We start from the raw sequence: 22,367 nt of genomic DNA, 5'->3' as shown, positions 1-22,367 counted from the left end.
TTATCAAATTCACTATTACACTAGGGTATTATGCATAATCACAGATAAAGACGATGAATTTCAGGTATTTATCAAATTTACCAACGACGCTTCAGTATTATGCAAATTCGCCGGTAAAAGTGATAAATTTGTCAAACTTACCAAGACGATTGGTACGTATGCATAATAATTGGTTATTATGTATAGTAATCATAATAACTGGCTAATATGCATATCACATTAACCGTAACATATATCCACCATGCACTGTATACAGGACACTGTACTTCACTGTTTATAAAAGTGCCAAATAAGATAAACAGGGTGTCCTGTAAATCCTAATGCGGCCTTTATTTCATCAACCATTCGTCGTAGAGGCATGATTCCAATTTAAAAAATGCTCAAAATGTGTTCAAAAATCACCCTGTATCAGTTTTGAGAGAGAAAATACAGTGTCACAAAATAAAATTGAGTTGATAACTTACGCACTGAACCAAGTGAACGTTACAAAAGAGAAAAATGGTGTTTCTTCGACTGGGTTCTTTACCTGAAAATACGACAAAAATAATTCAAATACTCTTTATACTCTGTGTATATTAACACTAGTTGTCAAATTAGTACTAGTTCTGCTCGTATTGTTCGAAACAAAGAGATATTATATAACACTAGGAAATAACTTTTTTCTGAAAGAAGATAAAAATCAACTAAGTAATTTAAACGATTTTATGCTAATAATTACGTCATGCAGTGATTTCACTAATTAGTTTCTCCCTGTGATTGTTAATGAGTCGTTCAGACTAGAATTTAGGCTGTTACAAATCCTTGTCGAATTATTAATTGTTAAATAAACCAGGAATCCTTTGTATCCCTGCATGGATATAGCTAGGTACGACAACCTCTGAATGGTTGAGAGAATGAAATTGCTTGGCATACTTAGAATGAGAAAACCATGAATGTTTTTTTATGGGCATTGTGGTTCATTTTATCAAGTGTGATATACAGGGTGATTCGGAAAACATGGGAAAAACTTTAAGAGGACACATTAATACAAACAATTGTCATCAAATAATGCATGGTCTAACATGAAACGCAAACGCACCAGCGCGTTTCGAAATGGCCGCCGCTCCGCATACGTTAAAACGGCATTCCTGTTGAAATTTATCGGGAGAAAAGGAACACCACATGCATGAAAATGTAACCTGGAGAAGAAGAAGAAACCGTATGCAAATCTGCGTCACAGTGCATCAGACCGGGAAGGAAGAAAGGACCCGTTTCGCACAGCTGCCGATGCAAGCACGCAAATGTTTCTGAATTGGGCATTTTCCGCCTGTGGGGAAAACACTCAACGTACATTCGTGCTGCCACTGTGGTACTTCCGTTTGAAGCTCCGTAAATGAAATGGGTGTCTGGTTTTTTCAGTAATACTAAAGTATGCCATTATCTCGTACGTTACAACTGTTAGAACGAGGTTGCACACTGGCATAACTTCACAGGGCTGGCGTCTGCGCCTTTTATTCACTGTGGTGCAGATTTGCATACGGTTTCTTCTCCTTTCCCAGGTTACATTTGCATTCATGGTGTTCTTTTTCTCCCGATAAATTTCAACAGGAATGTTAACAGGAATTTAAATTTTTCAGGAATGCCGTTTTAACGTTTGCTGAGCGGCCGTTTCGAAACGTGTTAGCACTTCATGTTAGACCATGCATTCCTTGATGACAGTATATACAGTCAAACCTCGTTAATGAGTCACTCTTGGGAGAGCAAAAATATGACTTGATAAGCGGAGTGACTCGTTAAACGGAGTAAGCCATAGCTGTGCGAATTCCTGCATGAGGATAATCGGGACTTCCAAAAAGTGATCTGGTAAGCGGAGTGACGTGATAACCGGGTGACGCACTAAGGAGGCTTGACTGTATATATTGTATCGGTGTGTGCTATCACCTCTTAAAGAGTTTTTCCCGTCTTTCCTGAATCACGCTTTATATAGATCGATATAACGTCCGTTCGACGGAACGGGGGGCATCATTATAACAAACGTCGACTGTATAATATGTATATTCACTTACATTACCTCATAGAACACTTTTGAAGAAACATTTTACCTACTCTTATCTTATTCAAAAATTTTACAATACATTACTCCCAGAAGTCACTCACAATACTAATTTAGCATCTCTTAAAAAACGTATCAAACATTACATATTCCCGTGTTGCTCATGTAACTCTTATATAACGTAATAGTTGACTTTATTTACATACTGCATCTTGTTTCTTTTTCCTAACATATAAAATGTTTAAAATTTCATTTGATGCAACGTGTGAATTTGTTTCTAGAAATTGTGCTCCTCTGTTGCCATAAATTTTTTATGGATCCAGAATTATATATTTTTAAGTTTTATCCGAGGATGATGTCACTCTCCGCTATCCATACGAAGCTTTTTAACAGCTGGTTGGTGCGAAGATATATGTTGAAAAGAGAGAAAATTCAACTGCCCTGCTGGTGGCATTGTCAGAAATTTGTGAGCTTTAGCATGGGTTAGGTCCGACCGTCCATATACAGGGTTGTCTTAAGAGCATTGTGGGCCCCCGGGCCAAATGATTTTTCTGAGGCCCAACAAGGCTAATTCTCGAAAATTTCAACCCGATCTCATTTTTTTAAGACCTTTTTTCTCTTGAAGACCCCGGGCCGTGTTCGGGTGGGCCCATGCCTTAAGACGGCACTGTCCATGTACGGTCCCGTTCAGTACTCACGAGCTCCAACGACAGATATTCGTTTTCATTGTAGTCTAGTGGTCTAGGCTCTAGGGCGTGGGTTCGATTCCCCGCAGGGGCAGTTGAATCTTCTCCCTTTTCAAAATATATCTTCGCATCAGCCAGCTGTTAAAAATCTTCATATTAAGTTATATCCATTCATTATTTTGTTGTCCATACTAATTTCATTAAAATTTAAGTTTCCCTAAAAATAGGTAATTATCTTGACTGTACATATAATCACTCTCTTCTTGAAATAGAGAAAAAAAAAATTTTTCCTCTCCAATAATAAACAATTTTATTTGAAAGAAAAATTAATTTGCGGACAACGTTGAGAAAAATAAATTGGAGGAATAATTTTTACAAACCAGAAAAAACCCAATTAATATAAAAATAATTTTCGGGGCAAAAAAAAACAAAAAACAAATAAATAAAAATAAATAAATAAATTGGAAATATTTGCGGACATCAAAAAATAAATAAATAAAAATTAAAAAAAAAATATTTGGCAGACCGGCTGATGACAAAAGCAGAAATTGAAACAAATTTAGGAACAATATTTTATTTTTTAAAATCATTAATTATGTAGCGGCTACATAGATTGGGCGAAAATTTTTGCGGACGTGTAGGAAAACACCAAGTATCGGCACCGATTCGCGGACCAGCGGTTAAAAGACACTGGTTTAAAATATTACAAAAATTCAGTGCTATAATGAATTCATCTTGAGCCTTACCTCCGTCGATCCCGGAGCGGCTGGTTCAGAAAACAAAGCGAAGAAAAACTGGCAAAGTATTAGAGGAAAACAGATCGATTCCAGAATGTACTTGTGGTGACTGAGATCCGAGTGTTCCTATAAGCAACGTAATAAACACGGAGAAAACATTAGGACTATTTAATCACAATCATTTATTGCATCACTATTTGAGGAGTAACTCAATTATTCACTTCCCAATGGTTTGTGGGATGAGCTGTGGAACAGGATTTTTTTCGAAGTGGAATATTTTTTGGTAGAAATTACAATGTTGTGTGGTTTCCACCAAAAGGAGGACATATCCACCTTGTTCATTCACTTCGGTATTTTTCATTCAAAAGGGAACATAACAATGCAGTTTTCCTATTTGCGTTAAGAGTGTATTTTTTTTTTTTTTCAAAAAACGACACATTTTCAGGACCGCTTTCAAAGTCGCAAATTACAATGGAACCTCTCGATAACGGACATCCATGGGACCGAAAATTATATCCGCTAACGAGGAGTGTCCGTTGATAGGTAGTAAAATACACTGACTCCCATCGACGTACTTCAGAAAAAGTGTCCGTGTTTGGATGTTCCACTGTAGAATGATACTTTTACTCATGTTACTCGCGAAAGAGTGGCAAGGGTACCATCTTCTTAACTAGGTGAAACCTTCTGGAGTGAACAGGTGGAGGAGAAATTTCCAATTTTCCAGACTTGACCAGCTCCAATTCTAATCAAAAGGCAACATTTTCACTTATTTCCTTTCAAAACGGAACATTTCCAAAATTTAAATGCACATAACTCCCTTGAATGTGGATCAAGAAACATTATACACATCATTTAATGTACCCAACATCATTTAATGTGATCACACCAGGACTCGGGGTTTCTGATAACAAAAAACCAAATGATAACTATATCCGAAAAGTCCCCTTTGCAAGTACGGTGACCGAACATCCCGTTTGATCGAACGAGACTTAATGGTAAATGGGTATTAACAAAACGCACATCTTTGTTTTTCTTTCCTGCGTAATTGGTTGCAAAATGATGAATCGTTATATTCTTTTCCCCGTTCTATGGACGAGGTGCATGTGTGTTGTTTAGTACTAGTAGTAGCCATTGTGAGGCGTTAGAACGAAACTGCCTAATGTATATCTCGAATTACGATAGTTCTTTGAATCTGAAAAGAAATTTGAATCTGGTCAACTGAAAGAAACTGATCCGGATCTGAGGGAAAGAACTTTTTTTATAGTCACGCGCTTGCCTTCACTATAACATACCTATTACTAAAGCAGCTCCCCACGTACATGGATCACAGCGGATACGACGGACCGATTACGATATTAAGTATAAGTACTTAAATGCTTGTCAACAAAGGAGAAGAAGGCACTCTCTAGCCTCCTACATAGTCTTGCACAGCCTGATGTCGACAAGGGGGAAAAAAGCTTGATTTAATCAGAATACTTAAAAAACACGACAAAAAATGATAACATTATCCAAACTCCTGATAATTATAAACGAATTTTCCCACGTTATGAAATTTGTCCGTTCCGTTCATTACAAAAATGATAACAATACCCAAATGACAACATTATCCGCGATTATAATAAGCGGCGTCGACTGTGTTTAAATACTCTTATACCACTTCCGTATCGTACCTGTTGGGCTATTTTCCTCTTCTTCAAAGCCGCCCATCCCTGAGAAAAAAAAAGTTTTTTACTTCTACAGTAAGTTTAGTAATTGTGAAAATGCTTCCTTTTTTTGGAAATAACCCCCTAATATATTCATTTCTGTGATTTACTACATACCTCACTAAAGGCACGTATGAGTGTTGAGCTGTAGGTGAAGATACCGCAAACCATCAAAACGAACCAAAATACTGACATGAGACTGGAGGATTTGTTTCCGTGAGAACGGTCATAAATGAGTAGGCAAATCACCGTTATCTAGGTGAAAAACAAATTTACATATTAGCTGCATATATATGATAATATTATGCGAATTAATGATTGATACGTATTCAATTATAACTCTAAAATTTCTTAAAACTGCAAACTCAGCGTGTTGTAGAGAAAACAAATTCGGAGGGATTCAAAATTGAAGAGAGCTCAAATCCACCCGCAAACACTTACGTAGGCAAGGTTTCTGACACAAGATGTATAAATATCGATCTCTCCACTCACGGAGTACGTCCATCCTTCGTACAGGGTTGTACCGAATTCTAGAAGACTGCACGAGAGGAGAACTGAAGTGATGGCCTAAAGTATTTTTAGAACATAAATAAATTACGCATGCACTAAATGCAAGAATTCAAAGATTCGGAATAGGGGATACAAAGGATTCGGAAATATCTCAGTAGGGGGATATACAGGCTGGATACTTAATTCGCCTTGCCGCATTTTACTGGCGAATCGTTGATCCTAAAAGCGTACTTCGAGTTATAAAAATTATCCAAATAACGCGTGCACCTCAGATACGTCATTCATGTTGGAAAGGGTTCATGTTGTCGTCGTCGTCGTCATTATCATCACAATCACCACCATCATCATCAACCATTCTCAATCCACTGCTGGATGAAAGTCTCCTCCAAATTTTTGTCATTTTACCCTGTCTAATGCTTTTTCCATCCACTTCTTCAGCCACTTCTCGGGATCTTTTCGATCCATCTTGCGTGGGGACGCCTTCTCGGACGTTTATCACCACGGGAGGGAGGGGGAGGATACTTGTGGTCCATCTGTTGTCCTGTCTTCTTGCAATATGTCCAGCCCGTTTCCATTTTAAACGTTTAATTATTTCCATGGTATCATATACGTACGCGTGGCTTCTTATCCAAGTGATTTGTCCCTCCTTTTGATGGCTAACATGAATCTTTCCAGGCTCCTTTGTGTTGCCTGTAGTCTTTGTATCTTCTTGTTTGTAAGTATCCATGTTTAAACTCCTTAAGTCGGTGCTGGTAGCACACACTGGCTGAACACTTTTCTTCCCAAGTATAATGGCATGTGGCTCTTCAGAATTACACAGGTTGTGGCCAAAAGTGCTCCATCTCCGATCCTGATCCTTCTGTTTATTTCATTAATGATTCTGTTGTCAATAGTAATTTCTTGTCCCAGGTATACATAGCTTTCTGCTTCTTCTATCTCTGTGGTGTTGAGCAAGATCGTTCTCTTTAACGCAGAGCAGTTGAACATAACTTTAGTCTTTTGCAGATTCATTTTCAAGCCCTCCTGAATACTTGCCTTCGCCAGTTCTTGTATCATTTCTTTTAGTTCATCTGGATTATTGCTGATAATAAGAATGCTGTCGGCAAAACGCAAATGGCTGAGAAATTTCCCATTTATTTTAATTAATTTCTTATCCCAATCCAGTTTCCAGAATACATCTTCTAAAACAGCGGTAAAGAGTTTTGGTGAGGTAGCATCACTCTGTCTGACTCCTTTCCCAAGTTTAGTCTTTGCTTTTCCTTTATCCAAACGAATGGTTGCAGTTTCAAGGGGTTACATAGTTATTGAAATATAAAAAATAACTTTCTATACTGGCACTCTGTCCTTAAAAGCCCAATTAGAAAGTTGTCGTCTTGTTTCTTCTGAGTCCAACAAACAAAGTCCCACGTTTCTAAGAGCAATATTCGCCAAGACGTTTGAATTAAAAATTCTTAAAGAATGGCATAAACTAACGACCAGTACTTCATTTCTTCGTTTTTTACTGTTATTTTCCAATTTTTCTCCGATTTTTTGAATTCAAATATCTCAGTGAATATTTCTCTGAGAAACATGGAACTTTTTCTTGGTGGACTGAGGAGAGACAGGGTAATTTTCTAATTGTGTTTTTGAGAACAGGGTGTCCGTATAAAAAAAAATTAATTAATTTTTCATTTTAATAATTACACAGCCCCTTTCAACATAAATGTCATACCCGGTTCGTCCTTGTCAGAAACTTTCCTGACACAGGGGTACAACAGAAACGGCGACATGGCCAGAAGAAAAGGGTACTACAGCAGAGAGTTCCACATCGAGGGGTTAGTGCAACAACCTCTCCATGAGCATAACAAAAAAAGCTGCCATTCGGAATCGTCAATAAATTGTAGGTCCCGGTCTAATTCGCCCTCGTGTGCAGCTGAGACCGTGGGGAGACAAAAATGATCAACATTAATGACATATCTGAGGTATACACGTTATTTGGATACTTTTTCGAATTGGAATTATGCATCTAGGATTAACGGTTCGACCAGTAAAATGCGGCAAGAGGAACTATGGAATCACCCTGCACATCCTTCCAAACACACCCTTGATATTTCAGATTAACAACAGAGTTACTACATCTAGTAAAATGAATAAAAAATGTCACTATATAAGTTATTATAAGAATAGATTGTGAATAGAAATTTTACAATTTTGGAGATGCACAGCAACGACCACGGCAAACGGTTTTCTGCGGGACTTTTCCAATAGACAAAAACGTATATTACAGCAGCTATGACGAAAATCCCACACGGAGATAGAACGAAAATGCTCTGCTGGAAACAGTTCGTGAAATCTGGCAAATCCGTATTCCATGTCAAGTCATTGTTCTAGGAAACGAAGAGAAAAAAAATCACTAAAAAAAGCTATGAATAATTAAAACAATCTCTTATGGTGGAAAAGGGTCCGGGTTCGAGTCCCGGTGAAGACAAAATACTTTTTTTTCTCTCCCGAAATTCATCTTAGAAATATTATACAGAAAATCGCTTTCTTTGATATGTTATAGGCCGAAAAATTAACATCTTTCTCTACTGTCGCCATCTGGGACGTATTCTCTGAAGTTGAAAGGCATGCTGCAACGTCTCTATTCAGTGCATAAAGCTACTACGCTTGCTCATTCGGCAGCAGTTGTGTCTCTGGTGTATTGGACAGCGCGATTACCCGGATTGTGAGAGGATCCGGGTTTGATTCCCGATGGAGACGAACAATTTTTCTTTTCTAAGGTAATCTCGGCATTAATATCCAGAAGTAATGTCCTTCCTTAACACTCGCAGCGGCAATGATCACTGACGGAAAAAATGCCCCCTTCCCCCAATTTAAGGTTTTTTTTTCCTCCTTTCGCGATTTTCATCCATTTTAGAATTCAAATATATCAGCGAATATAGAGACGTCGAATTCTTTTTTATACCCTTAGGAGAGAGAGGACAACAACTTAATAAGTGATAAAAAGTGAACACGTTGACTGCGGGTCGTTGCCATGTGCTGAATCGACTTACTTGAAAAATCGTCTCATTTTTTCACTAATTCGATTGTATTACGACGCATTTTATCTATTTTTACGTCCGTTCCGTGCAAATAGGAACTTTCGACACGTTGTCGACAGCCGCCACAGAGAAGGCGATATTTTCGTGATGTCGACACTGTGTCGCACCTATTCTTTAGGACACGTGTAAAAGTTATTAATAATTGTCATAAATAGTGATAAAATAAAAAGAATGGAATAATGGGGTGATGGCGGCGAAAACTCTTTCACAAACCTTTCTTCTATGCGTAAGAATAAGAACAACCTGCTTCAGCTGTGCTTAAAGAGTGCGGACTGTTTTAGAACAATAACTGCTATGCCAACATTCTGTCGACGCACGCATCAAGCAACAAGGAGGAATGTCGACAGGCTGTCGAAAACCGCATTCAACATGCATTATGTGTACTGCAAACACCAAAAATGGCCCCCGCTCTGTTCCTTGTGGGATATAAGCTGGCTACCTTGCGGCTGGGCCATGCTGGAAAAAGAAAAGAAAAAAAAAAAAACCACCATAAGCCACAGGGCCCAACCCCGCCGAGGCCCCCATCGCCTCCGAATCACGGCAATCACATCCCTAAAAATCAAACCCCCCCGGAAACCCCCGCCAAGGAGCCCGGGCGGATCGCCCGCAAGAGGCCAACGAAAACATTCCGAGCCATCCGCCTTCATTACTGTGCTGTGTCCCCAACCATTATGTGTACGACCCCTCAAAGAAATTACGTCATTCAAAGAAACCGCATGTCATTTGAAAACTTTTTGCAATTGGAAGTACTATACCCAAAGTCAACGGTTGCAGAGTTTGTCTTACGGACAAACAATTTGAATCACCCTGAGTAACTACTACTACTTAACCGTACATGCACCTAGAACACATTCCTCTACGGCAGAGGTTCTCAACCAGTGCTCCGCGGAGCTCTTGGGGCTCCATGTGCACTGTCCATGGGCTCCGCGACCGCTCGAGGAAAATAAAAAAAAGCCAGTGGAAATTTAAAAAAATAATTATAAATATTTTTAAATAGTAAAAATAAATCAGTAACTTTTGATGAATAATTAAGAAATGGGTCTACGGGGCTCCGTCATAGAATTTTTTTATTAAAAAGGGCTCTGTGAGTCAAAAAAGGTTGAGAACCGCTGCTCTACGGAATTTCTAACGAATCGGCACATGCCGGAACGAGTGTTCTGACTATATTTGTGGCCCTAACGTACGGTTATCAGATTCGAAAACTGAGAAAGGAGGCGCGCTTAATGACGTCACTTACCCTAATTTTACCAATAGATGGCGTCACTATTCTGATAAATAAAATCGGCTTATATCGAGCTTATATTACTGGAGGTAGTATGACGTCAGCGGTCTCTGCTTTGGCAGTGCTGAGAACGGTGTTCCCTAACATCTCCGTCGAAAAATCACGTGACTCGGTGAAAACAAACACGATTCCCATAGAGATCAATGTTAAAATTGCCGATTTTAGTACAGAAAAGCGAAAATTTAGTGGGGTTTCCCGCCACATCAATAATTTTAAAAATTGAATTAAATTTTTGATTTTCGAAATATTGAATTCGCTAGAGATACGAAGCCCAGAAAATTAAATATAAAATAATGAGCCAGACCCACTTTTGAGGTGGATATCCAGGGAATAACATTGATTTCAACTTTTTATTTATATGTTCTCGAGCACGAAAAGTAGAACTAATGTCTCCGTAAGCGTCTGATACTATCCAATTGCATCAATCCATATAGTTTAGGATGTTTTGAAATTAATTATGTGCCTATATAAATTAAATTCCGCAGCTTTAATCGAGCATTTTTTGAAGCAAAAACAGGGGCAGATCGATTCATTTCTATGTTTCTTTCATTTGGATTTGTCCCTTTCATGAGTCGCATGTGGCATTCCTTTCATGAGAGTAATTAAAGGTAAAGGTAAAAATAAAATGCAAAGAGATACTCTTTCAGCATTGACGGAATTGATAATTTCAAAATTAATGAAAGTGATAGTTTCAGAATTAATAAAAGATAATTCCAATATTAATGAAAGAAATAATTTCAGTTCCAAAATAAATGAAAGTGATAATTTCAGCATTAGCGAAAGATAATTCCAGAATTAATTAAAGACAATTCCAGAATTAACGAAATGGGAACTTTCAGCATTGACGAAATTGATAATTTCGAAATTAATGAAAGTGATAATTCCGAAATTAATGAAAGTGATAATTCCGAAATTAATGAAAGTGATAATTCCGAAATTAATGAAAGTGATAATTCCGAAATTAATGAAAGTGATAATTCCGAAATTAATGAAAGTGATAATTCCGAAATTAATGAAAGTGATAGTTTCAGAATTAATAAAAGATAATTCCAATATTAATGAAAGAAATAATTTCAGTTCCAAAATAAATGAAAGTGATAATTTCAGCATTAGCGAAAGATAATTCCAGAATTAATTAAAGACAATTCCAGAATTAACGAAATGGGAACTTTCAGCATTGACGAAATTGATAATTTCGAAATTAATGAAAGTGATAATTCCGAAATTAATGAAAGTGATAATTCCGAAATTAATGAAAGTGATAATTCCGAAATTAATGAAAGTGATAATTCCGAAATTAATGAAAGTGATAATTCCGAAATTAATGAAAGTGATAATTCCGAAATTAATGAAAGTGATAATTCCGAAATTAATGAAAGTGATAATTCCGAAATTAATGAAAGTGATAATTTCAAAATTAATGAAAGTGATAATTCCGAAATTAATGAAAGATAATTCCATAATTAATGAGATATAATTTCAGAATCAATGAAAGATATAATTTCAGAATCAATGAAAGAAATAATTTCAGCATTAATGAAAGAAACAAATCCAGAATTGATGAAAGCAATTACTCCAGAAGTAATGAAAGAAATAATAATTGATAAAGGAAATAATTCCAGAATTAATGAAGGAAAGGATTTCAGTATTAATGAAATAAATAATTTAATCTTTTTCATCTTTAGATGAGTTCCCAATCCTTTTTCTAATCTTTAAAACGAATTATTTAGAGATCGAACTGTACATTTCTATGGGCAAACGAACTTTGTTTTCACCGAGTCACGTGATTTCCTTGCATTTGATGTCTATGCCGTCGCGGCGGCTGGATGCCCCTTCCAGTAATATAAGCTCGGTGGCCGCAACAGTAATTTTCTGAACTCTAAAACAGAACCACTAAAAACAAGCAGAAACAGAAAAAAATTCTGGGAATTCTGACGGTTATTGTGGATGCGTGTGGGGGGGGGGGATACAAAAACCCTCATATCAATGAAGAATTACATGTTTCAAAGTGGAGGGAAAAAAAATTTCCACGGGAAAAAAATGAAAAATAACTCCGGAAACATGAAAAAGTACACAAAAGGACGAATTTAACCGAAACGTAGGAGGCCGATTGAAATGACATCAAAAAAGAGGACGGTTGGTAACCCTACCCATGGCCTCCCCATAGGGGAGGGGTAAGAGGGCTCTAGCCCTGGGGCCCGGGACGGTTATCATATTTTTTTTTGCTTTTTTCACGCTATAAATTAACTGCAGAAGGGGCTCGTTAAAAGTCTGACCGAGGGGCCCGCAAAAGATCCCAGCCTAGGGGCCCCGCTACAGGATGTGAGGGCCATGATCCTACCCTAACGTTTTCATGTTGTCGAGCTGCGCTTGTTTCGCGTTCGTGCTACCATCCGTCTTCCACTTTCTGGAGTAAAGATGAAAATTCTAGAATTTTCATGTTATGTCAGTATCGAGTTCTTGGTCTGCGGAGAGACTTTTCCAAATGGGAGGTCGGCTCGCATTCGCACCTCGAAGCTGGAAAACAGCAGAAAACCAACTTCAGCCGACCACTACTGTGCCGACCCTGAATAACTAACCGTCATTGTATACGGGACATGATGTCGCTCTCCACGTGTTTATGCAAGATATACGCACAGAAAAATGGATGCTGTGTGAAAGTGCCGATTTTTTTGGCAAAAATTTTGATCTTTTTTCGGAAAGAAAAATTCATCTCTATTCATAGGCGGAGATTGACTTGGAAGTCTGGGGGGGGGGGCACGTTGATGATGATGTCAATTTATTCTATACATATATACATTAGATCAGTCGACTCCACGTTTGACTCTGGGGTATCACCGCCCATGTCTCTATTCCACGAGGAGTCCGGGTTCACGTTCTGGTGGAAGCAGAGATGAAAAAAAAAACATCTTTCCAAAAAAAGATCAGCATCTTCACACAACATCCTGTTTTCTGTACGTATATCTTGCATAATCGTTTTATTGCCTTAATATTGATCTACTACACTCAAATATATCAATTTTTTGTAAAAAAAAACTCACCCAGAAGCTGTCCTTGCAAAAACCGTAGCGGTCTTTCATTTCCTGGTTAGTATCCGAATTCTTTTTTCCCAGAATACACCGAATATCCTGTTGGTCAATGTATATATAATTCGACTAGATTATATCATTTCGTCACTCGAGGGGGGGGGGAGAAATATCTCATTCTCTCACGCTGAAAAAAATGGACTCGGTCGGATTACGTCTTTCCTACAATTACGAAAAACAACGGGTGAAGCAGCCGAAGAAACATTCGACGCTACCCAGTAGGAGTAGATACATGATAAAGGGGGATGTTATATTTTCATGTATAATTTGTCTTTTTTGTGCCAAAAACCAAGTTTTCTTCCTGATTATTCGCTTCAACTCGATAGGAAATCTCGTTAATATGCTTCAGTAAATAATAATTCTAATAATGGCGTCCACGATAGCGATTCTACTGCAGCATTCAAGTGGTTTGAAGGAGAAAAATATATATACTATTTGATTAGTTGTCTTTCTACTTGAATGGACTAAGACTTTGAGGGGGGAATATAATCTTGGAATCACATGGAAAGAAAGAAAACAAGAGAATTCGATTCTCATTGTACAGAAGAGACGTGTTGTCAAAGGCACTTATCAACATGTTATGCAAGCATTTCCTTCGGTTGCGAAGGTTGTGAAATGCAAAAGGGCGGGAGCAAGGAAACAAAAAGAGTAAAGAGGAGAAAAAAAAAGGAGAAAAAATATACCTATTTTTTCTTTTCTTTTCTCCCTGCATCGTCGGTAATAGTTGAGGTGACCATACGTCTGGTATTTTCCCGATTTCTTTCTGTTTTTCTGGCTGTCCCGACTTTTTTTTTTTGCTAGAATGTCCCGGTTTTTCACGTATTTTCTAAAAAGACAACTTGATTTTTTTATTCTTCAAATCAACGATTATTAGAATCTATCCAAAATAAGTCCACTCGTTTCATTCTTAACTGTTGGTCTTCATCTGTCTCCATAACGGAACTCAAGCGACAACTCAATATCCAACCGCTCTCCTCTCTTCGACTTATCTCTCGTTTAACTTTTCTTTACAAACTCCTTCATGGGGTTTTTAATATTGACACAACCAATATTCTAATCCAACCTTCACATTTCTCTGTTAGACTCAATCATTCCAAAAAATTACAGCCCATTTTTGCCTCTTCCGATTGTCACAAATTTAGCTTTTTCCCTATTATCGACTGGAACAACCTAACATCAAATATTGTAGATTGCACTACGATTTCCGAATTTTCTCGTACCATCAATCGACACTTTTGCCATATATAATTCAGCATCCTCTTGTATAGGCCTCGGCCAATCAATATTGTATAAATAAATAAATAAATAAAAAAAATTATTTTCCCAACTACAACTGACTGCAAATAATAATATTTATCTCACATATTTTTGACATGTTTTTCTTTCAATTCACTGCTATTAGAAGTGGCACTTCATTTTCCGCGATTGGCGACTTTTCTGTGATATTAGCGGGAGTTTTTTTACTTTGTTTACTTTTGGCGATAATTGGCTAGGTCCCGTATTTCAAAGCCCAATTTCCCGTATTTTTATTGGTCAAATATGCTCAGCCTAGTAATTATAGAAAAAAAAAAGAGACATTCTAGACTGAAATTGTGTCACAAATCGTTTGTGGGAACCGCTTGCCGCTTTATGGTGGAGCACTACTACTACTACTTAACCCGTACATGCATCTCGTGATCATCCGTCTGCGAAATTTCTCACGAATTGGTACATCTATGAACGTGTGTTGTGTTTGTATAAGCGTGGCCTTAACGCATTTATGCTGTCAGAGTTGCGATTGTTTCGTGTCTGCTCGCGATACCGTCTGTCTTTCATATTTTGTAGTGAAGATGATAAATGCTTGAGTTTTCAGGTTATTTAAGTGTCATGTTGAAGGTCTGCCTGCTTTCTGCGGATGGTTGAGCTGCTGGAAACACTAGGCTGGCTTATCCACCATATTTGTGGGACGTGTGACGTCAGTACTGTCGCTGAAGCCAATTGCTATTACTTATGCCGCTCTTTTTTTTTAATGGCTAGACGTCACTTTGAACGCTAGACTGATTTTGTGAAGCTTAGATGGAGGGCGATGAGTCCGCTCGGTATTCCTATTACACCAAACATCAACTCCGGCCATATATTGCAATTTACTGTCATTACTGAATTGATTTGGAAACGAAGGCGCCATCTATCGGTGGTCGCGTCAAACTCTTTAGTGAGCTTGAATAAGTTATTTAAATAAAATAAATAACTAAAAATAAAGATATTTAGTGAAAGAATAAGATATTTAAATATCTCATCTATATTTTCCCCCGGGTTTGAACCTGGGACCCGTGACGGCAGCCTTCACGGAGGTAGACGAGCATCTTACTCGGGCAAGCTCAGAATTCCTGGCGTCTTACGTCCGACAAATAGAAGACTACGTTATAAAGACGAAAAACTTCAAAATGAAAAAGTTGAATTTTTAAATAACCTTTAACAAAAAGCAGTTTTTATCTCTTTTGGTTCAAGGAAAAACCATTTGTGTTAAGCCTGTTGCGCAAAGCGGGTTTATTGAATATGACTCTGCTCTCAAAGGTCAATCATTCATGGCTGTGTGAAAGATCACGTTTTCCTCCAGTGCCCGTAACGAAGTTCTCTGAATGGAAAAAAAAATGCTATTCTCTCTCTTCCTTCGATGTTTATGATGATTGCAATATTCATTTTTGGCCACCACGCGGTCACTTAGTCATCATTATAGACTCGAATCGTGAGATGGAGGTGGGTACGATGGTGATCTGCTGGAGCAGCTTTTTTTGCGGTTCTTCAACTACTTTGCCGTGCACAAACTCCTGTCATACATCGCCCGCCATACGGTAATTTCCAACAAGTGGAGTTGGGTGAAAAATGAAGGCGCCATCTATAGGTAGCCACTCTAGGCTCGGTGGGTAGAGAATTTATATTCGAATGCTCTTCCCCCGGATTCGAACCTGTGGACATTGACGGCAACCTCTATGGTGGAAGATCTTACCACTGCACCACTCAGGCGCTTTTGATTTTGTAACTGTGTGGTGCTATTGCTCGCCGGTGTTCAATTAACAAAAAAGGTGTCTGCTTCGAGAGCAGGCAGACGTTCAATATGATGCGTATTTACATTAACACGAAACACTAAGGCATCTGCCATTTTTACTTCCCATGTATTAGACACATGACAGCACTTCTCAAACACGAAAAAGCATAACTTTGACATCATGAATAAGTTAAGGCTACACGTGTTCTCACACACGCAACACTTTTTTCATACTTCCTCCGAAGTGCCGATTGTGAGGACACAATATGAAATGATATGCTATCGATTTTGAAGTCAGAGTAAGTTACTATTGAGTCAATATGTACTGCATGTAACCGTGTGGTCACACTTTATTTCATCCATGTCCAATGCCTTACTTACGACGCACTTTTTATTTTTTTGCGATGTACTTTATTCATAATATTTTTGTAACTACAGGAAGAAAAAGATCCCTGAGGAGTTCAGGGGCTCCATTTTGGGTGAGATATTTTTAAAACTAATTTTTTTTTTGGTCCACAAAAATTATTTCTCCTAATTATCGAATCAACAATTTTGTACAGAGATGAAGTTGGCACTATTTTTTGTTACTTTATTGCATTTTTTTATCGTAAAACATACAGCACGAGAATACAAAACACTAATCTTTACAGCAGTTTATTGCGATTGACATGATGCAATCGCATTTGATCGTTCCTGGCGCATGAGTGATCTTTTTGTACTGAGTTGGCACCTGCAACTTGACAGCAGAAAGATCAGAGTCTGATTTTTATTTTCACAAGTTTGGACGAATAATGTACAATGTTCGTCTAATTCACATATCCAGCATCTTTCGCCATCTCATAGAACTTTGAACCGGGGTTTTTCAGCAGCTCAGATGGGTTGCCACTTTCTACAACTGTTCCGGACTCCATTACGACAACCCTGCAAAATTTTAAAATCGTAAGTATGATGATCACATTTAAAGGATGAATGCATATCTAATAAAGCCAGTTTCAGTGAATTTATTAGATGAGGAAACTTGAGAAAAGAACCATGCCTTCTAATAAATTCAAATCAAATTTATTCATTTTCACATATACAGAAAGAATTAAAGTTAATTTTCGTATAACATATTTACCATCCAGAGGCTATGATGCCCCTGATGCCGGATGATCGAAAACTTAATAATAAAGTAAAATAAAAAAATAGGACATGAACAGAGACATAAAAAGAAGACACTTAAAAAACATAAACAAGACAAAATTATGAACGGCAAATGAAAACGTAATGATTAAAAAAAAAAATGAAAAAACATACACACAAAAGAGACACAAAAACAAAATCACTAAAAAGACAAAATTCTTAATGCATGACGAGAAATGTAAAATAAACAAAACATTAGTAAACAAGAGAAAATATGTTATTTATTAAAAATATATATATATACAATTAAAGTGGCAAAGCTATAGTTGATAAATGTTATTGCTCCTTCTAAAGATCAAAATAATAAGGTCTATTGAAATTAATAATTTAAATAATGATTTTTTAAATGCTGCGCGTGTGGGTATATTCTGTATTTCTACGAATATAATTCTTCTATAATTTCGGAGCTAAATAATAAAAATGTTTACGGAAAATTTCTTTTCTAAAAGTAGAAATTCGGTAAATTACATGAGGTCTTCACTCGGATACATTATATTTTCAATCGCATAAGCCTTTATCACGATATAAGTAAAGAATAATGCACAGAAAAGAGAGCAAAGGAATTAGATTAAGATTTCAAAAAAATTGTTGAGGAATGAAACTGGCCAAGACTCAAAATTTTGAAAACTCTTTTTTTTTCGGATTGAAAATAAAGGCAATAAATTAGTTTTATAATCACAACCCCATATATAATTGTACCGTAATTTATAGGTGAATGAAACCATGCATAGTACAGGTCCTTTGCGGAAACTTTCTTACTTATATAATAAAAAATTATATATAAAACAAAACGAATACTATTTACTTCTTGAATTGACTGGCAAATAAACCAAGGAGGGCTCAAATCCTAAGCAAGGGTGTGAAATTTAAGATTAAGCTATCAATCAGTTTGTATAAGATTAAAATTAATATATTTTGTTTTTTTGTATATAAATTTAATTTTAAGAGCCATTTTTTTGAATTCATATAAATCGTGGTTAATATAATTCTTAAGACCGTCAAGATCATCACACATGAATAATACATTAATACAGAATCCTCGGCATAAGTGCTCATTGAACCGTAAAATTCCAAATTACGCAGATCATTTATGAAAATCACAAAGACCAAAGGACCCATTATAGATCCTTATGGGACTTCTCCATTTATTTGGATGTAGTTACTCAAATCGTCCTGTATTTTGACTTTGTTTTTAATTTGATAAATATGAGGTGAACCAATCTAATATACGACCTCGAATACCAGCTGACTTTGGTTTTTGAATGAACATATAATGATTTACATTGTCAAAAGCCTTCGAAATATCTAAAAACATTGCAACAGTAAATTTGCTCTTGTCAAGTTTATAAATAAATTTTGAAAAGGCTAAAGGCATTTTCATTACCTCGTCCTTTTGTAAACCAAATTGGTTTTCAGCGAAAAAAATTTGTAGAATACAAAAAAATATATATATTCTAATTGCTCTGTTATATTCTGCCTCACCATTGAACATTTTGTTCCTAATAAATTCACTTGAATGGTTTTATTTTAAATCGAACTTTAAAAAATAAGAACTCATAGGACTTAATCATCTAAAATTTTAGAAATGACTGGAGGTTTGCAGCCTAACTGAAAGTATTACTAGTACAACATTCAAGCAAAAGTTATGAGGGTAAATGTATTAATGTCATTAATTATACGTCACAACTAGAGAAAAACTTATCAAACTCACGTGTCGTAGTCCATTATGGTGTTGAGCCTGTGAGCGATCGTGATGACGGTGTTCGCTTTAAATTCCTCCCGGATAGTATTCTGTATAAACGAATCGGTCTCGACGTCCACAGCCGCAGTCGCCTCATCTAGCACCAGAATCCTGGTCTTCTTCAAGAGAGCACGAGCCAGACATACGAGTTGCCTCTGCCCAACACTACCAGAGATTCCAATAAGGTACGTTAGAACTTGGCGAAAATCAGACAACATGTATCATTCAGATTTTTTCGATATAATTTTCTGAACTGAATGATCCTCACCTCAAGTTTGATCCTCCTTCCGCAACTTCATGATCTAGTTTATCGGGCAACGAAGACACGTAACTCTTCAGGCTGGCTTGTTCGAGGCTGCACCACAGCGCATCATCCGTGTACTCTTCGTTCGGATCCAGATTAGTTCTCAACAAGCCAGTGAACAGAACAGGATCCTGGAAGTAACAATGTCGCAAATACTATTTAAATTCCATTGGCAATATATTGTAAGGGTGTAGCTTTATACAGTATTTATCTTTTGAATCACTGGTGAAAGAAACAGGCTTTCAATTGGGGAAAAATTAGCCAAATAACGTTCCCATTTCAGATATGTTATTCATTACTGGGGGAGGGGGGGGGCAGTATATGTACCGAGGTACAAAACTCGAATACTGAGGTACAACTCCGTGTACTCTTCGTTCGGATCCAGATTGATTCTCAACGGATCAGTGAATAGAACGGAATGCTGAGAGTAACAATAATACAAAGATCATTTCAATCCTACTGTCATATATTGTTTAAAGTTTTATTTATCTCTAAGAAATAATTATGAGCGTTTTCCACACATTGCTATACAAAGAGTTTATATAGCGAATTATAAGTGAGAAACTTTTTTATTTCTCTTACCTGAGGAATGATAGTCAATTTTGATCTCAGCTGATGGAGACCTATTTGTGAAATATCGACGCTATCGATGTCTATAGTACCGGACACCGGCTCTATTATACGGAACAAAGCCAAGGTGAATGAGGATTTACCGGCACCTGTGCGTCCAACGATACCAACCTAATTAGAAACGCACGAAACGAAAAAGAACATACATTCACTTTTTTAGGTGTGCACATCATCTGAGTTTATAAAAAATGAAATTAAATTCGAATATTCACCATGGAACATTCTCTTTAGAACTCTATAAAAAACCAAAAAACAGCAAAATATTCTAAAAAACTCTCTCACCTTTTCTCCTTCTTTAATCGTAACGTTTACGTCCTTTAAAACAAGATTCAAACCTTCTCGATATCTGGTGCTGTAATCTTTGAAATTAATCACTCCTTTGTTGGGCCATGATTTTGAAGGATAAAGATCTGATACCACCCATTCTGCCTGTGGGTGGAGAGTATTAAAATATTAACCGCAGGAATTTTTTCGCTGAAATAGACATTTATCAAAACTAAAAACAAGACAGAGTTTTCAAACTCGTTAATTAAAAAGAAAATGGATGGAGGCTGTGTCATCGACATGGCCGCAGTTTTTGACGTGAATACGCTGCAATACAATTTGTTTGGTCTACCAAGTGAGTTTTGAGAAGACTTCATATAAAGCCATGGCCACACTCGTTTCAAAGCTGACCCAATACGTTACACGGGCAAATAGTGTGTCCGCTCCACCGTTGGCAATGATCGTCAAATGTTGGAGCCTAGAAGGTATTGGAAGGTTGGTCTGGTACTTTCCAATATAAGTCAAAGGAGCCGCCTTCCTTCCCCCATCTTCCAATTCGTCTGGCCACATACATTAATCGAAGAACGCCAACAGTCACAACACGAAGAGTGTTCTGGAAAAATCGGTTCTGTTGTTCTTGGCAAATATTCGCCAAGGAATATTGGGCCAAGTTAGACCAGTGCGTAGCCAGCCTATGCCGCTGCTGTTTTTTTGCATCAGGGGAAGGAAAATATTGGAACCAAATATTTGCGAATGACTATTGGGCCAGCTTTGACACGAGTGTGGCCATGACTAAATGGAGTTGGTTTTATTACTTAAATGTGGAGTATTGTGGGATATGTCTCAACGAGATTCATTTTCATCTTGTACATACTTCCTGTATGAAACAATTTCGTTATGGAAGTGTATCGCGCACCTGGTACGAAAACCAGGATGCGTATGAATACCAATAAGGTACCGTAACGTTTCGCTTAATGAAATCTACTTTCTGACATCATTGTCATCTGTTTGCATTTCCTATTTTTCTAGGTATCACTTAACCACTTTACGATCAAGGACGTAATATTGCGTCCAAACGCCTGTGGAATAAACTCAGAGACAAGTTCTCTCTCTCTCTGTTTTCTTTCCTTTACATCGCGAGGCTTTGTTGTAGCCCTACGAAGTTGTTTTTTTCCCCTTCCTTTTACTTCTATACAATTATTACTGAATTAGTGACTTTTACCCCCACATACGATGTATCCTTCCACTATATAATATACATGTAACAGCAAAAGAGAAGAGGTTGGGTGAGGGGGAAAAAAGAAATGTACATCGTATACCTGCTCTATCTTCTCTGTACTTACCTATTATACTGTTTTCCTTTCATTTATTTTTCTTCCTTCCTTTTCTTTTTTGTTTTTACTCTTTAACTTCTTTCCCTTTTTCTAACGTGCGGTTAAGTTAGGACAAGGTTACCATATTTATTGCCCATTCGCCAAATAGGGAGCATCCGAATTTCTCACCAATACCTTCTAAGCGAAGGAAGGGGTTAAACAATTTCGTTACAAAAGTAGTTTTAACTATTTCATTACCATTAATAAGACATCGTTGGATTCTTACCCGCGATATCCCTCCGTAGTCACCAAAAACGCTCGCGTACTTTATATACTTCTTGAGGTATGGGCGTTTAAAGTAGTTTCGTTATGTTCGTTACGCCGAATTTTCGGAGATGCACTGGGTTTGATCTGAAAGTTTATTTAATAAGGTTGGCATACACGATCTTTTAGCTTCTTGTGCTTTCATATGGGAAGAATTTATGCCTTTAAGGAACCTTTATAAAAATTTTATGTTCACTTTGGGCTCCTCAATTTTTTTCCACGAATTCTGTGGATATTTTGATACAACGAGAGCTCTTGGGATTTTAGATGCTGAGATTACTTTTATATTATTTTTTGAATTTTAACTTCAACATCATGCAACTTTTTCAAAAATCACCAAAGTTCCCCCATATTTTGTGCCATAAAAATTTTAAAAAATCGTTTTAACGAGAAATTCTCTCGTTCGAGTGCATAACAATTCAGCGCTGAGACACACACACAAAGTTTCAAGACATTTAAACAAGTGGT

General features: G+C 37.1%; 2 protein-coding genes across 3 annotated transcripts in view; both read right to left on the bottom strand.

Annotated features, from left to right (window-relative positions):
• Positions 1-13,617, bottom strand: part of LOC149087728 (ATP-binding cassette sub-family C member 1-like) — a 53,635-nt gene extending 40,018 nt beyond the window's left edge. The window contains exons 1-6 of one of the 2 annotated variants that reach the window (XM_089231608.1): positions 13,072-13,617; positions 7,855-8,034; positions 5,600-5,725; positions 5,276-5,413; positions 3,465-3,581; positions 465-526 (exon numbers count right to left, since the gene is read on the bottom strand). In XM_089231608.1, the coding sequence (XP_089087734.1) occupies positions 465-526; positions 3,465-3,581; positions 5,276-5,413; positions 5,600-5,725; positions 7,855-8,034; positions 13,072-13,110 (662 nt within the window). In that variant the 5' untranslated portion in view covers positions 13,111-13,617. The remainder of the gene's footprint in view (positions 1-464; positions 527-3,464; positions 3,582-5,275; positions 5,414-5,599; positions 5,726-7,854; positions 8,035-13,071) is intronic. The other variant, XM_089231609.1, reaches the window with a different exon arrangement.
• Positions 13,618-16,705: 3,088 nt separating this feature from the next.
• LOC149087727 (multidrug resistance-associated protein 1-like) overlaps positions 16,706-22,367 on the bottom strand; it is a 45,004-nt gene continuing 39,342 nt past the window's right edge. The window contains exons 27-31 of the mRNA XM_089231607.1: positions 20,281-20,427; positions 19,951-20,109; positions 19,333-19,499; positions 19,035-19,229; positions 16,706-17,062 (exon numbers count right to left, since the gene is read on the bottom strand). Of these exons, the coding sequence (XP_089087733.1) occupies positions 16,948-17,062; positions 19,035-19,229; positions 19,333-19,499; positions 19,951-20,109; positions 20,281-20,427 (783 nt within the window). The 3' untranslated portion in view covers positions 16,706-16,947. The remainder of the gene's footprint in view (positions 17,063-19,034; positions 19,230-19,332; positions 19,500-19,950; positions 20,110-20,280; positions 20,428-22,367) is intronic.

Source organism: Pholcus phalangioides, unplaced genomic scaffold (assembly GCF_987345545.1).
Source record: "Pholcus phalangioides strain wild (caught in Gottingen) unplaced genomic scaffold, Ppha-v1.0 ptg000004l_1, whole genome shotgun sequence".
NCBI lineage: Eukaryota > Metazoa > Arthropoda > Arachnida > Araneae > Pholcidae > Pholcus > Pholcus phalangioides.
Note: the sequence above shows the minus strand (reverse complement) of the source record. Positions and strands in the feature narration are given on the sequence as shown.